Raw genomic sequence first — 13,997 nt, forward strand, 5'->3', positions numbered from 1 at the left:
ATATTCTTTATCATGTAAGAGTTTTTGTTAATTTTTTGTTATTGCTGCAGCTAATGATTTGAACCTTATCTCCCATCTCGGTTTCTAATTTGCCTCTTAAATGAATAGACTGCAGCTGTCGTGGTTCTTTCAGATAAACTTGAGTCAACATGTATAGTGAGGAATCTTGTGATTAGTTGTCTAAACGACGATGATCCTTTTGATGAAGACCATTTTGATGAATTGTTCCTTGGTGATGTAATGCTCCGAATCGATGAAGATTAGACCAACAGATCAGATTACGTGTTATGCAGCTCTGGCCACACTTGCTGTCTTCATTTTATGAACTTTCTAGTTTGCTGCTTTCTCTAATTTGGGCAGAAAACATCGTACTGATTCTAGGTTATGCTCAGTAGCTTTGTTATCTATCCCTAAACTAATTGCCAAATTTCTCTTCAAATCTATCCTTTTCTCTTGTGATCGCTTGCTTAAAAACTCTGAATGCCGTCTAGTTTGCTGCTTTCTCAACCTAGTGAAAGTAGTCTCATCCAAACTAGACTTTGCAACATCCCTATGTTGGGCAGTAATTACTTAACATTGTGATACTAAACAGCCCTCTAAGTTACTGTTCGGTTTAGGCCTAAGCAGTCCTCAAACCTCTTGCTCATCTCGATTCTTACTTTCTTAGTAATACCAAACAAGCAAAAATGGAAATAACTCTGCTGCTACGAATCTTTCACGGTGTTATTCGACAAGGAGAGTCTCTGCAGCAAGTTCCTCGATTCCCTCCCCTCAGATTGAACTTGTATTTACAGATGGAAATTAGCAAACTGAATGCGTTTTGGTTTTGTGCAGAAGAAGAGAATCTGAAAGAGGTCTGGAGTTACATGAAACATTTTAATCTCCATTAAATAGTCTAAAGAAACACAACGTTTTAATGGTGGACCCCTAACCCGTCTAGGCCTATCACGGCCCAGACCGCCTAGACCCATCTGGTCTCCACCTAGCCCGCTACGGCCCAATTAGCTTATGTTTTTTTCTTTTTTGGCTGAACGGAATTCTGGTACCAAAGAGGCAAAGAACCCGCGAACCAAGACTGGAGCTCTTAATCAAAACAAGGGGCTGAGCAAAACGACACCGTAGCATGGCAGGGTCGACGTCCTCCGGCGCTGGGCCGTCGAATCCTCCGAAGATCCTATTGGCAAAGCCGGGACTGGTGACCGGCTCTCCGGTAGCGGGAAAGTACGGGCGCGGCGGTAGTGGGGATGAGAATACGGCGTCGCTTCGGTCTCGCCTCCCTTCAATCGGATCCCTCAACCTCCTCTCTGATTCCTGGGACTTCCACATCGACCGCTTCCTCCCGGTAACTCTCACTCCCTAGCTTCAATTTTTTACTGTTTCCAACGGTTAATTTAACTCTCCAAGTTTACCGCAGTTTTTAACTGACAACACTGAGTTCACGGTGGTCGGGGTGATTGGTCCGCCTGGTGTCGGCAAGTCCACCATTATGAACGAGCTTTACGGCTTCGATGCCACCTCACCTGGTCAGTCTTCACTCTCATTTATAAAATGTGATATCACTGAAACTGCGATTTCGATTAACGCCGTGAGTCAATTACAGGCATGCTACCTCCATTTGCTATAGAGACTGAAGAAGGTAAAGCAATGGCCAGGCATTGTAGCGTGGGCATTGAACCTCGGGTTTCCGCTGAGCGCCTTATACTGCTTGACACCCAGGTCTTTCTATTTCCTACTCTCATTTGTTCTTAGCAAATGATGATGTTTGGCGTTACTGAGTATATATGATCGTGTTTATGTTTTTTTGTCATTGGCAGCCGGTTTTTAGTCCTTCTGTATTAGCGGAGATGATGAGGCCTGATGGATCATCCACCATTCCTGTTCTAAACGGTGAATCTTTATCGGCCGAGTTAGCTCATGAAATTATGGGAATTCAGGTAACAAGAGAGAATAGTGCATGTCTTGGCTTGATTTTTTATAGGATATTTTATCAACTTATCCCTTCTTTTCTGGCTGCTGCAAGGACTCTTCTAGCTTGGTGTTCTTCTGACTTCCATCTGTCACATTCTGTTGGTTATATCGGAAGGAGTTCATGATCATAATATGTGGCATTTGATGTCGACGGTATGTAGGCATCTTCATTCCTCCTATATGTTGCTTCTAATTTAGGATAAGTTTGTTTGGATGCTATGTTTTAAGAGTAAAAGGGAATTCTTTAAGGCTTGAATGTTTCTTGATCAGATGACACCCCAGGAGATCAGTATGAAAGTTATTCCTGATCCATCATGATTTGGTTGCAGGTTGATCTATTGAAACATGGTATACCTGATCCATCTTCACACACGCTTTCTCATTCTCAGAGCTCTAATACAGGGACTGAAAAGGATAGCAAGGAAAAAGTTCCTGAAGGTGGAGAGTATATGGCTTTGCCAGTTTTTGTGCACACAAGGTGAGTAACTTTAAATGATGTTCCTCCTAAATGGCAACACACCAGACATGGAAACTCACATTTTCTTGTGTTATCATCTTTATCAGACTACGAGATCACGATCTTAGTCCACATAGTATCGTGCAACTGAGGAAGGCGCTTCAACACTACACCAGCACTTCTTTTTTCACAAGAACTAAAGAGGCAAATGTGTCTAGAGAACATCATGTGACTTCTACAGACCCCGTTACTCAAAATCAGGATCCTGATTCTCCTGTGCCAAAGGTGTATGTAATCCCAATGAGGAGTAAAGATGACTCCCCAGGAGAACAGTATGAAAGTTATACCTCTATGCTATGGAAATTGCGGGACCAGGTCTCTCTTTCTCTCTCTCATGTGCTTAATATTTTCTGGATCTAGCTTTTACCTCTCTCCATGTATTAGATATTTTGAAGTTTAGAACTTTAAAGACATTTTTATAAAGAGGGATAATTTGACTCTCAGGAAAACTTTATGCACACAAAATGATACTCTGTTGAATTCAGGTCTTATCCATGAATGCCCCTTCTTTCCGAAAGACTCTGTCTGAACGTGACTGGTTGAAGAACTCCGCCAAGATATGGGAACTGGTGAAGAGCTCTTCGATTATTGCAGAATACAGCAGAACACTTCAGAGTTCTGGTATGTTTAGGAGGTAGACAGCTCCCAGCTTCAGAATATAGTGATGGTTCTGCTAGTGGCCTTAGACTAGCATTTTCTAATGTTCTCATGCAGGAAATTGATACTGCATTAAAAGTTTGATGATCTACTTTCTAATTCCCTCGATCTTTTGTTTGTTCGGTTTGCGCAAGTACATTTATAAACAGAGAATGAGGCCTTATCTGAAGTTAAATGCAACTGTATATGCGGAAATTGCCAACGGGCATCTCCATGGCTGACTGCATGTAGCTTTTCTTTTTAATCTTCAATATGATGTTTGTGTTACAACCGTGGAGCTGGGAAATAAGTTCTAAATCCTTCCAAAAAGTGGCAGTTCATTTGTGTCCTCATAAGATTCCAATTGAACAGGCAAGCGAAAGCACGAGAAGCACAAAATTGATTCAAAACTTTGCATTACAATAACCAAGCACTGGTAGTATTAGACTATTAGCTCTTCAATCTGATCTTTCCTACCCCGACATACTAACAAGTTAACAACAAAGACAAGAAAAAGATAACCCTACACAATGATAAACATTACAAAATATATTGCACCCAAGATGGCAAATTTCTGCCCAAAATTCATTTCGAGTTGGAGTAAATGGTACATGAGGTCGAGTACAATGTGGCTTGTTCTTGGCCAACTGTACAAACTACTCCACCATTACATCCACTGAAGCTTGAGAAGCAGAAGCAGGCTTAGAAGACTTTCCTTTCTTCTTTCCTGTCCATCAACAAGAACAAACAAATACTTAGACAGATAATTCACACACACACAGAGAAGGGCATTGAGAAAAACGATCAGAGCATATGACAAGTGATAAGAATGAAGTTACCTTTGTGCTTTGCTTGCTTAAGCCTGACGCTCTTCTTCATGTGGAACTTCTTAGAACCTTTCTTCGTCCCTTCAGATTCTTCTGCAAACCACAAACAAACACCCTCAGATCCAAGCCAAACTCAAACCATACAAAATAGCACTTTGTTACATTGGTCTAATACTACATTGCTAAACCCAGTAGATATGTGTTTCACTAGGATCAACACCAAATTCAATTTGTTACTTAATTTTTCGATAACTAGAACAGAACAAGTTTGGTGTTGGCGAGAGAGTGTAGCATACCGGTATCAGCAGCAGCCATTTCGACATCTTCCATAGTAATCAGGCCCTTCTCCACCGCCTCTTTCTGGTCCTGCAATCAATTTAAACACACGAGTGAGTTATACAAGCATACATGTGCAAATCGGGTCGGGTCGAGTTAGAGGCGTACCCTGCGCCATTTTTTCTCGAGCTTGCGCTTGCGTTTGCCGGAGATGGAGACGGGTTGCTGCTTCAGATGGAGCTTTCCACTGACTGGGTCGCCGTGAATCCTTCTCTTATTCTCCTGGTTCTGCGCTCTCTTCTTCTTCTGTACCTCGTTAAACTTCGCCATCTCTCTCTCTCTTTCTTTCTCTCAAGTCTCTCACACTAAACCCTAGTAGTCCCCCAATTAAACACTTCCCAGACGAGGGGATGGGTCTGGATTGGGCCTTCATAGTAAGCCCAGCCCAATACAAGTTCCTATATTTGTGTGAAAATACGCAAAAATAAAACTTGCGTTAAATTCATAATCATGATAATATGATAATGGAATCGTACGCTCCCGTTCTCCGCGCTTGATATCTTTAATTTTGATCGTTTTAGTATATGTTGTTGTAGATGCTTCTTTTTGTAATTTCATTCTCTCATTTTAAAAAAAACTTCGAGTATTATTCGTCTCGGTTCTTACTAGAATACGAGAATGCTTTGTTACAGGCCATGCATTCATTTACGTGTGTTAGCAATTAACAAAATGATGGTGGAGGTCTCGGATTTAATAAAACGAAATAGTATAGAGTTGTATGGTACAACATTGGTATCATAGATGAGTGTCAGAACCTAGTACATGTGTAGAGCCGCCTAGAGGCATTGCTCTTCAATCTCCTCAAGACTGAGACCCTTTGTCTCTGGGACAATGAAGAAAATGAAAGCAAGAGATGCCACAGCTATTGCTCCAAATACATAAAACAACAGTCCAGCTCCCAGCCATGCCTGCGTTAGAGGTCGGAATTGAAATGACAGTCAAACTCAGACGTCCTAAACAAGAAAGCAACGAATAATGGGGAAGAAAGAAAGAAACGGACACTGATGATCTGATCGATGATGTTACCTTTAGAGGGGAAAATGCAAGAGTGACTAGTGCATTTGCAGCAAAATTCACAAGCACTCCTATACTCAGTCCTTGCCCTCTAAATCTTAATGGGAAGATCTCTGATATCATTAGCCAACCAATTGGACCAAACGATAACTGTGCACAACATGAATTGAAATATTAGTATGCATCGATCACAAGTAATCAACCTACACATTTTTATAATAAAAGGTAGAATAGAACACTAAAGTAGTTCTGACTGATTACCTGATAGCACCCAACATAGAGCAGCAGTGCAATTGCAGCCACAGCTGGTGCTTCATTCAAGAAAAGGTAATATGATCCCAACATGAATAGAGAGATCACCTGTCACAGTTTATATACATGATCAGCCAGCCTTCATTCCAGTGAAATTGACTGGACCACAAAAACTACTGAATCCTAAACACTAAGATACAGTCTATAGTTTTAATAAATAAGCTGAAATCTTTATAAAGAAGAAAATTGATCGACAAAGAGTTACCATCCCAGAAACACCTCCAAGTAGAAGTGGTCTCCTCCCAAATCTATCAACAACAAGCACAGCTGATCCAGTCATTACCAACTACAACAGCAAAGAAACAAGTCGATTACACAGGTGCGGAAACACTCAACTCCATTCTTCAATCATACAAATTTCTTTTTAAAAAAGAAGAAGGATCAATGAGGGGGATATATTGTGAACAATGCGAGAGAAATATGTACATCAAATATTGTGATTTGGAAATTAAGTATACCTTGAATAACCCAAGCAGAATTGAGACCCGTGTTGCGTCAGCTGCTGCAGAAAACCCTGCACTCTAGCAGATGATCATTACATGTTAGCATGAAATATATCTCCTCATATATAAATGTCCAATAAGTAGTACTGGCCCTAGATCTAAACAAGCACACTTAGTACCTGCAAAATTGATGCAGCATAATACAGCACGCTTGGTTGCCCTGTGATCTGTCATAGTACAAACAATTTATGCTACTATTTAGCAAAACCAAAGTTTCCCATTGAGAACTTCATGACTAAACTGCCGAATAAACGAATACTAACTAGCTACCTGTTGGAACAAAACTAATCCTGCACCAATGACAAGGGCTTTCTTGCATTTCCCATGAAACATCTCTCCTAATGTAGCTTTCTTATCTTCACCTACAGAATAAAGCTCATCAAGCATCTCCTCTACCAGTGCAGGAGCTGAGTCACCAATAGCTTTTCCCCTAAGCCGGTACAAGCAACGTATTGCACTCTCTTTTAAATCATGCATATTTCCTTTTCCCTGTATGGCACATAGAAGGATCCATCTAGGTGACTCCGGTAGGCACCACATTCCAATTCCCATAATTACTGCCAAAGGGATGCTAGCTCCATACATATACCGCCAACCACCAAATATGTCCACTAAAGCACTACCAACTGCATAACCAACCTGCATAACAAGTTTATGGAAATTGGATAAACTATTCAGTAGAAAATGAGATCAAACAAGAGGAAAAACGTGCAAATTAACTATTTAGCTGGCTTCGATCATCTGCTTAGGTGTCACAACGAACACTAAAAGATGGATATCAGAGTCCTTCAGTAGAAGTAATTAATGTGGAAGCAGTACTTACAACCATCCCAATCACTATAAAGAACTCTTTGAGCGATAATAGTTGACCTCGTATCTGTCTTGGAGCCGTCTCAGCCATATACATAGGAGCAGCATGCATTGCCTAATTAATACAGCAAAAAATATTTATAAATCTCTCAAACGCACATAATTAATCAGAATGAAATACTAAGCAAATATGTTTAGTAGTGAAACAATGACTCTATAGTCCATATAAAGTGCAGAAATTACCAGTCCAATTCCTACACCAAATACAAAGCGCCCAATCACCATAACAGGGAATTCAGGTGCTAATGCCGTTATTAGAGCTCCAATACAATACAATACTGCAGACGCAATCAACTCAAACCTCCTTCCTTCACACAACATTATTTATCATTAGTTCGAACTTTTCCACAAATATTAAGTGTGTTTATATACTGTGAAACAAATGAAATATGAAAACAAACCTAAGACATCACCAGCATTGAAGGCCAGGACAGAGCCAATCAAGGCACCAGATAATGAGCCACTAGCCTGAAAAATTATGGACAAATAAATATTATATCTTTTGAAAGCCCAAGAAACTTCCTCCATCACAAAACACTTCCAAACTAAAAAGGTTAGTAGTAAATTACTTACAATGAGACCAATTTGCAGAGATGACAAGTCGTACCATGATACTCCGCTTAATGTGGCTGACTGCATTAGGAAGCATATCAAGAGAGTTAAGCATGCCTAATTTAACTGAATAAAGAGTTGCATATATATGAATTATGAAGTAGGCACTCTCTGAGTAGAAAGGGAATAATCAGAATACATATGAGTACCCCGAGGGAAATTGTAGCACACGCCGTGGCACCAATATCATAGCCATATACCAGTCCTTCAAGAGCTGGGAATAAAAATCTGATTTCACAGAAATGTAAATATGATTTAACTGCAAAATTTTCAGCCCAATCCAACAGATAATCGCATACAAAAAGAGGCATATGTAGACAATGTATAGAACTATAGAAGCAAAAATTAGGATAAATCAGAAGAGAAGAAGGAAAAGGAATACTCACGGGAATATTGCGCGAAGAAGAGAATAGTTATGGGATATCTTATGCACCCCAGTAAGAAGAGGGTCTTTTGCACCACCAATGTCACCTGAACCTGAAAGCCTTGTCACCTGAAGAAAAATGCATATACACCAAATCATCAATGCACCCATAATTTACAATTTTTTAAGCACAGTGTCTATTAGACAATCTCGTCCACTTAACTAGTTTGAATGCAGATAACACAGTACTGGAAATCTGGAATAGAATTGAATCAATTGATTGTACATGCTTATACACACACAACCTTCTTTAGTACATGGATGACGGATGACTATACTCTTCTGTGGGGTAAATTGACCTATATACACCTCAGCTCATCTAAGTGATAACTGAACAAGAATCTGTGGTTCAGGTAAACAAGGTCCTCAATAATGATGATTACTGATCAAAATGGTGATCAAATCCAGTTTTGTTCAAGTCGTAAAATGGGCTTGAACCCAAGTACTGAACTCTGGTCTGAAGCAACACCAGACTGATTACAGCTTTGGGTTCTTTCAGGAATCAAACACAGAACGTAAATTCTGTTAAAAGCATGCAAATTTTGAGAAAGTTTTGGTCTTGATCTCCACATGATGAAGAAGACATTTATATGTAAAATATGTGTATGATCATATCATGCTTGAAACTGAGCAAACAGACAAATGAACAAAAGACAGAAAAGACAGGAGATTGGGAACCTGTGGGAGAGAAGAAGAAGATGCCATAGGGGTTGCTTATATCGCTTATCAAAGTCTGGAGTCGGATATTCAGGGAGTATTAAACTCGCAAAGCCATGAGAGTGGAAAGACAGTCGAGTACGTAGTATTAGTAACAGTTGTAATCATATCCAATCATTGCTTTGCTTAATCCTTATCGAGAGGTTTCCAGAGGTTTGTTGGTTCTGTATTGACCAACGAAAATACTAGCTTTCTTTTTGTCTTGGTCTTTTTCTTTAATTTGTTTCTTAGTGTATTGGAAATTTGGAATACGATTCATACAATAACATACAAATGCGTTTGCCACATATCTCAAATTTTCAATTTCAGTGAAGTACAAAAACATATAAATGCAGCCAAATGTTTATTTCCTATATCCTATTAAAGAATACACATCCTAGTTAGGAGAGTAGAATACATAGTCGACATGAAGATAATGGTACAGCAACATGAGATACTGTGCTAGTATACAACACCTGACAGTCCTACGGTACTCGTATAGCGCTGGATATGAGAAAAATGTATATCCCTGCATACATGAAACCAGACAACTATGTCGAATTGTTGAAGGATAATTCCTAAATGCATTTGGTCTCGATTTCTTCAAGAGTAAGCCCTTTTGTCTCTGGGACAATGAAGAAAATGAAAACAAGAGATGCCACGGCTATTGCTCCAAATATATAAAACACTATTCCAGCTCCCAGCCATGCCTGTAATCAATCACAGTTGAAATTACAGTATTACAATCAAGGACATAACTGATGGACTGAGCGAATTAACATGGACTTGGTGATCTAGCACACTTCCCACAACTAATCGAATATGTAATTATCTTAATAATCTGAAACAACATAGTTAAGAAAATTTGCAGATTAGTGGGAAGAAAAACATTGCTGAAAGTCTCACGCACCTCTAGAGGGGAAAATGAAAATGTCACCAGCGCATTCGCAGCAAAATTCACAAGCACTGCTATGCTAAGTCCACGTCCTCTTAATCGCAAGGGAAATATTTCTGATATCATGAGCCAACCAATGGGACCAAAGGAGAACTGCAAAATCAATACCATGAGTTATACATTTTTTAGTAGAGAACTGAAGTGTATCAAAAATAAGAATTAGAAAACTTGAGAAGTGAAATGAAAAATCTTTATGAAAGTTAGCATTTCTAACTAAAAAAACACAATGACTTTAAATATATAAAAACAGCAACTCAAAATTTGCAGAATCCTATAATATATATAAGCCACCAGATCCACTGACGTAAGTTCATATAATGAAAGGACAAATGTAGTTACCTGATAACACCCAACATATGCCAGCAGTGCAATTACAGCTACGGCTGGTGTATCATCAAAGAAGAGGTAATATGACCCCAAGAGGAATAAAGAGATGACCTGTCACATGAAGAAGTGAATAAATCCCTCAAGAGTACTGGTGGTTTAAAGATTATTGGATTCCAGTCTTGAATTCAAATGGACTTTACGCCTAATTCTTTGTCCTTTAGTGGAGAAATGAGAATGAACACAGTTATGTTCTCATGATTTCTCCTAAACCAGTTAAATGCTGCCTCTGAAATGCATCATAAGTAAACATGCAGTCACCTGTAAAAAGAAAAACATTGGTAAAAAAGGGGGCATACCATCCCAGAAACACCTGTAAGCAGTAGAGGTCTCCTCCCAAGTCTATCCACAACAAGCACAGCTACTCCAGTCATTACCAACTACATCAGTAAACACCAAGTCAGGCAAATCTATTGAGAGTCAATTTCTTCAATGGAAATGTACGCACATTTATTTTTATCCATTTTTAGAGGAAAGATAAACAAGGCATATATCAGAATGGGGGTAGGTTGGGGGAACTGCTTCTGGATAAAATAAACATAGTTTGGAAAATTTACCTTGAATAACCCAAGTACTATTGAGACGCGTGTTGCGTCAGATGCCGCTGAGAATCCTGCACTCTATTGGACACAACGGATTAGGATGAGACTATGTCTTCTAAGAAAATCATGTAACTGATAATCTCTTCATCAATGCCCAATCAGTACCCTAGAGCTAAATAGCAGAGTACCTGGAAAATTGATGCAGCATAATACAGCACACTTGGTTGCCCTGTGATCTGTCATAGTATAGACCTACGTATTAGTCAAAGTCCAGAACTGATCACATCATAAATTGCTTCACAGACTGTAACTACCTGTTGGAACAACACCAACCCTGCACCGATCACGAGGGCTTTCTTGCATTTTCCATGAAACATCTCTAAGAATGTAGCTTCCTTCTCTTCACCAACATAAGAAAGTTCATCAAGCATCTCGTCTACTAGTGCAGGAGCTGAATCACCAATAATTGTACCCCTAAGCCGGAACAAACAACTGATTGCATTTTGTTTCAAATCATTCATATTTCCTTTTCCTTGAATGGCGCGTAGAAGGATCCATCTAGGTGACTCTGGTAGCCACCACATTCCAATTCCCATAATTACTGCCAGAGGGACACTAGCTCCATACATATACCGCCAACCACCAACTATACTCACTAAAAGACTACCAATTCCATAACCTGCCTGCAAAAAGTTTACGGTGCTTAGTAATTTCTAGCCTTCATATACAGAACAATCATCCCAACTAGTCAGCTACTCTAGAATGTTCCATAAAGAGAGGCAAAAAATGAAAAAAATGAAATACTCTGTTAGCTGGCTTGACTGCAGTCGCAACACTAAAAGATGTAATGATGAAGCACTTACAACCATTCCGAGTACTATAAAGAATTCTTTAAGTGATATTAGTCGACCTCGTATCTGACTTGGAGCTGTCTCAGCAATATACATGGGAGCAGCATGCATTGCCTACGAGAGAAGAGATCAAAATTCATACATCTCAAGCAGGCCTTGCCTAAAAGAGTATAGATAAAAAAAACAGAGAATAATCAGAAGGAGCTAGACGTTTGTTTTAATGAAAATTCACTTCATAGATTACCAGTCCAATTCCTATACCAAATACAACGCGCCCAATCACCATAATAGGCAAGTCAGGTGCTAGTGCTGTTACTATTGCCCCAATAAGATAGACTATAGCAGACGAAATCAGCTCCCACCTCCTTCCTTCATATAGATTAATCATTCAAACTTCCTCAATATTGGATAAAATCATTAAATTTACTTGTCTAACTGAAAAACCAACCTATGATGTCAGCAATGTTGAAGGCCAGCACAGAGCCAATCAAGGCACCATATAATGAGCCACTGGTCTGCACAAGGAAATAGGCAGAAAATTAACACTTTCTTTGAAAGCCATTAATAAAGAGAACTAATAAGAGCAGCAGGGATACAATAAAATAACCCCACAGAGATTTCAGTAACAACAAGAAAGTTTAGTAGTACACTTACTATAAGACCAATTTCCACAGATGACAAGTCGTACCATGATACTCCACTTAATGTGGCCGACTGCATCAAGAAAACAAAAGTCCATTAATTGGATTGTCGAGTGTATTACGTGTGAAGTTGGAACTCTCTGAATACTAGTGTATCTATACCTCTACCGATATTGTTGCACAAGACGTGGCACCAATATCATAGCCATACAGTAGTCCTCCAAGAGCTGGGAACAGAAACCTGACATCATAGGCAATGACAACATTAGAAGAAAAATTGACTATCAGAAGAAAATATGAAAACAGCTAAAAAAGGAAAAAAGAATGCTCACGGGAGTACTGCGGCAAGAACAGAATAGTTGTCTGAAAATTGGCCGCCATTAAGAAGAGGCATCTGAACATCGCCTGAATTCTGAACCTAAGAAATGGTGATGTATTTAACAACATTGAACCCAGATATCTAAAACAGACAATTACACGCATTCTTATGTAGAGAACAAAAGTGGAACATATGTAATTTGTGTGTATCAACGCCCTTTTTGTTCTAATTCTGAATGAGCCAAGCCAGAAGCTGTGTCCACAGTCAACTAAACCCCATTTTGTTCTCAAGTGAAAAGGAGATATTATAGTTTTCAGAGCAACCAAATAAAACACAGAACTTGACATGTACAAAGCCTCTTTTCGTTCATTTTGGTGCAGCTTTGTTCGGCATCAAACCAAATTTGGAATCAAAACTGATGTGGTATAAAACACCAAAGACCAAATACCAAATCCCCATCTGAATTTCAATTTTCATCAGTTAAAAGTTTTCTTTTTTCCAAAGAATGAAGCAAAAAAATGCAGACCTCGAAACTGAAATTGAATAATAAACCATCTTGTTTAAAACAACAAGACCCAACCACCCCTGTTGTTAATCTTGAATAAAGTTGTATTCTTTAGCAAGGAAATGCACAACTTGATTTTCAACATTTGAGTTCTATTCTAGTTTATGATACCAATTCTTAACTTCATGATCAAGCAGGAGACAGAGATAAGCAGAAAGAAAAAGTGGGTATTGAAAAGGAAACCTCATGGAGAGAAGAACGCGGCGGTTGCTCGGGATCGGAGGCCATTGATAATATTGCTCCTCGTACAGCTGAGCTCACTAAAAGCTAACAAACCAAGAAACACTAGTACTAAAGGTGGTTGCTTTGCTTGGGAATATGTAGTTTAGTTTTACTTTAGTTGGGGGCAACCCAAGAAACTAGAACAGGCGGCGCCACACTGAATGTTAGCTCAAGCTCCAACTGATGGGACATAGAAAATCTTTGGAATTTCAATAACGGGTGTGTATGTATGTATGTATGAACTAAAGAGGCATGAAGAACTCGCAAATACACGTGCGAAGCTTTGTGTGTTCTGTTCTATTCTGGTGGATTGCTTGGTAGTTAGGTGAACACGGTCGTGCATTTGCAGACGAAACCGATAGACATCAGAATCCAGGAAAGGGAGTTGGACACTTGGACTGACTTTATTAGATTTGCTGGCGTACCCGATCATCCTGATCTTTCCTTTCAATCTCCTGAGGTTACTTGCTCTGACTTTCAGTTACTGCCACCGTTTTAAGGTATGTTACTCTGTTTTCGTTTTCACATTCTTAGTTTTTTGTTACAGTAACTACGTTTTCACATTTTTGCTGCTTAAAACTTGTCTTGGTTAAAAGGCAACCACGACTGACGACGGGACTCCAGACTTGTAACCTTCTCCTTCACTAACCGAGCATCACCTCTCACGTCTAATCTAACACTACACTTTCATCATCAATCTCAATTCCCACAGCATTATCATTTTCATCGTTTTAGTCATAAAAGGGCACAGAGAATACAGATAGATGTCACCATCGCCTACAAGAGGAACAAACCAGAGCATG

The 13,997-nt window shown here is 39.3% G+C and overlaps 4 protein-coding genes across 4 annotated transcripts; 1 reads left to right on the forward strand and 3 right to left on the reverse strand.

Annotated features, from left to right (window-relative positions):
- The first annotated feature begins 1,050 nt into the window (after positions 1-1,050).
- LOC101297964 (protein SMG9-like) lies at positions 1,051-3,398 on the forward strand. Its single transcript, XM_004307821.1, has 8 exons — positions 1,051-1,342; positions 1,415-1,523; positions 1,601-1,716; positions 1,815-1,934; positions 2,032-2,121; positions 2,298-2,446; positions 2,533-2,800; positions 2,971-3,398. The coding sequence occupies exons 1-8, from the start codon at positions 1,124-1,126 to the stop codon at positions 3,121-3,123; spliced, it is 1,224 nt and encodes a 407-aa protein (XP_004307869.1). The 5' UTR covers positions 1,051-1,123; the 3' UTR covers positions 3,124-3,398.
- A 106-nt stretch (positions 3,399-3,504) lies between these two features.
- LOC101298261 lies at positions 3,505-4,586 on the reverse strand. Its single transcript, XM_004307822.1, has 4 exons — positions 4,393-4,586; positions 4,245-4,314; positions 3,961-4,041; positions 3,505-3,848 (listed from the first exon to the last, which is right to left on the reverse strand). The coding sequence occupies exons 1-4, from the start codon at positions 4,552-4,554 to the stop codon at positions 3,778-3,780; spliced, it is 384 nt and encodes a 127-aa protein (XP_004307870.1). The 5' UTR covers positions 4,555-4,586; the 3' UTR covers positions 3,505-3,777.
- A 474-nt stretch (positions 4,587-5,060) lies between these two features.
- LOC101293737 (D-xylose-proton symporter-like 2-like) lies at positions 5,061-8,724 on the reverse strand. The gene is made up of 14 exons (XM_004309024.1): positions 8,698-8,724; positions 7,982-8,088; positions 7,745-7,823; positions 7,557-7,616; positions 7,385-7,451; positions 7,167-7,291; positions 6,937-7,038; positions 6,384-6,752; positions 6,233-6,280; positions 6,069-6,131; positions 5,816-5,896; positions 5,560-5,658; positions 5,311-5,448; positions 5,061-5,192 (listed from the first exon to the last, which is right to left on the reverse strand). Exons 1-14 carry the CDS (start codon positions 8,722-8,724, stop codon positions 5,061-5,063), a joined length of 1,497 nt encoding a protein of 498 aa, XP_004309072.1.
- Positions 8,725-8,962: 238 nt separating this feature from the next.
- On the reverse strand, positions 8,963-13,568 carry LOC101298549 (D-xylose-proton symporter-like 2-like). Its single transcript, XM_004307823.1, has 14 exons — positions 13,156-13,568; positions 12,421-12,506; positions 12,251-12,329; positions 12,102-12,161; positions 11,896-11,962; positions 11,692-11,816; positions 11,460-11,561; positions 10,911-11,279; positions 10,785-10,832; positions 10,612-10,674; positions 10,354-10,434; positions 10,010-10,108; positions 9,626-9,763; positions 8,963-9,425 (listed from the first exon to the last, which is right to left on the reverse strand). Exons 1-14 carry the CDS (start codon positions 13,198-13,200, stop codon positions 9,294-9,296), a joined length of 1,494 nt encoding a protein of 497 aa, XP_004307871.1. The 5' UTR covers positions 13,201-13,568; the 3' UTR covers positions 8,963-9,293.
- Between the last annotated feature and the right edge of the window lie 429 nt (positions 13,569-13,997).

The sequence above is a fragment of the Fragaria vesca genome, linkage group LG7 (genome assembly GCF_000184155.1).
Source record: "Fragaria vesca subsp. vesca linkage group LG7, FraVesHawaii_1.0, whole genome shotgun sequence".
Taxonomy (NCBI): Eukaryota; Viridiplantae; Streptophyta; class Magnoliopsida; order Rosales; family Rosaceae; genus Fragaria; species Fragaria vesca.

Bases quoted from the DNA above. Each gene is read 5' to 3' on its own strand.
- LOC101293737 (XM_004309024.1), bottom strand. From the start codon at position 8,724: ATGGCATCTTCTTCTTCTCTCCCACAG. The intron at 8,089-8,697 runs GTTCCCAATCTC...ATTTTTCTTCAG, and splicing joins CTTCTTCTTCTCTCCCACAG to GTGACAAGGCTTTCAGGTTC. The intron at 7,452-7,556 runs GTAAGTAATTTA...ATAATTTTTCAG, and splicing joins CTCTGCAAATTGGTCTCATT to GCTAGTGGCTCATTATCTGG.
- LOC101297964 (XM_004307821.1), top strand. From the start codon at position 1,124: ATGGCAGGGTCGACGTCCTCCGGCGCTGGGCCGTCGAATCCTCCGAAG. The intron at 1,524-1,600 runs GTCAGTCTTCAC...AGTCAATTACAG, and splicing joins CTTCGATGCCACCTCACCTG to GCATGCTACCTCCATTTGCT. The intron at 1,717-1,814 runs GTCTTTCTATTT...TGTCATTGGCAG, and splicing joins TTATACTGCTTGACACCCAG to CCGGTTTTTAGTCCTTCTGT.
- LOC101298549 (XM_004307823.1), bottom strand. From the start codon at position 13,200: ATGGCCTCCGATCCCGAGCAACCGCCGCGTTCTTCTCTCCATGAG. The intron at 11,562-11,691 runs GTAATCTATGAA...CTTCTCTCGTAG, and splicing joins TTGGTATAGGAATTGGACTG to GCAATGCATGCTGCTCCCAT. The intron at 9,426-9,625 runs GTGCGTGAGACT...GATTGATTACAG, and splicing joins TTTCATTTTCCCCTCTAGAG to GCATGGCTGGGAGCTGGAAT.
- LOC101298261 (XM_004307822.1), bottom strand. From the start codon at position 4,554: ATGGCGAAGTTTAACGAGGTACAGAAGAAGAAGAGAGCGCAGAACCAG. The intron at 4,042-4,244 runs GTATGCTACACT...TGTGGTTTGCAG, and splicing joins AATGGCTGCTGCTGATACCG to AAGAATCTGAAGGGACGAAG. The intron at 3,849-3,960 runs GTAACTTCATTC...GTTGATGGACAG, and splicing joins TAAGCAAGCAAAGCACAAAG to GAAAGAAGAAAGGAAAGTCT.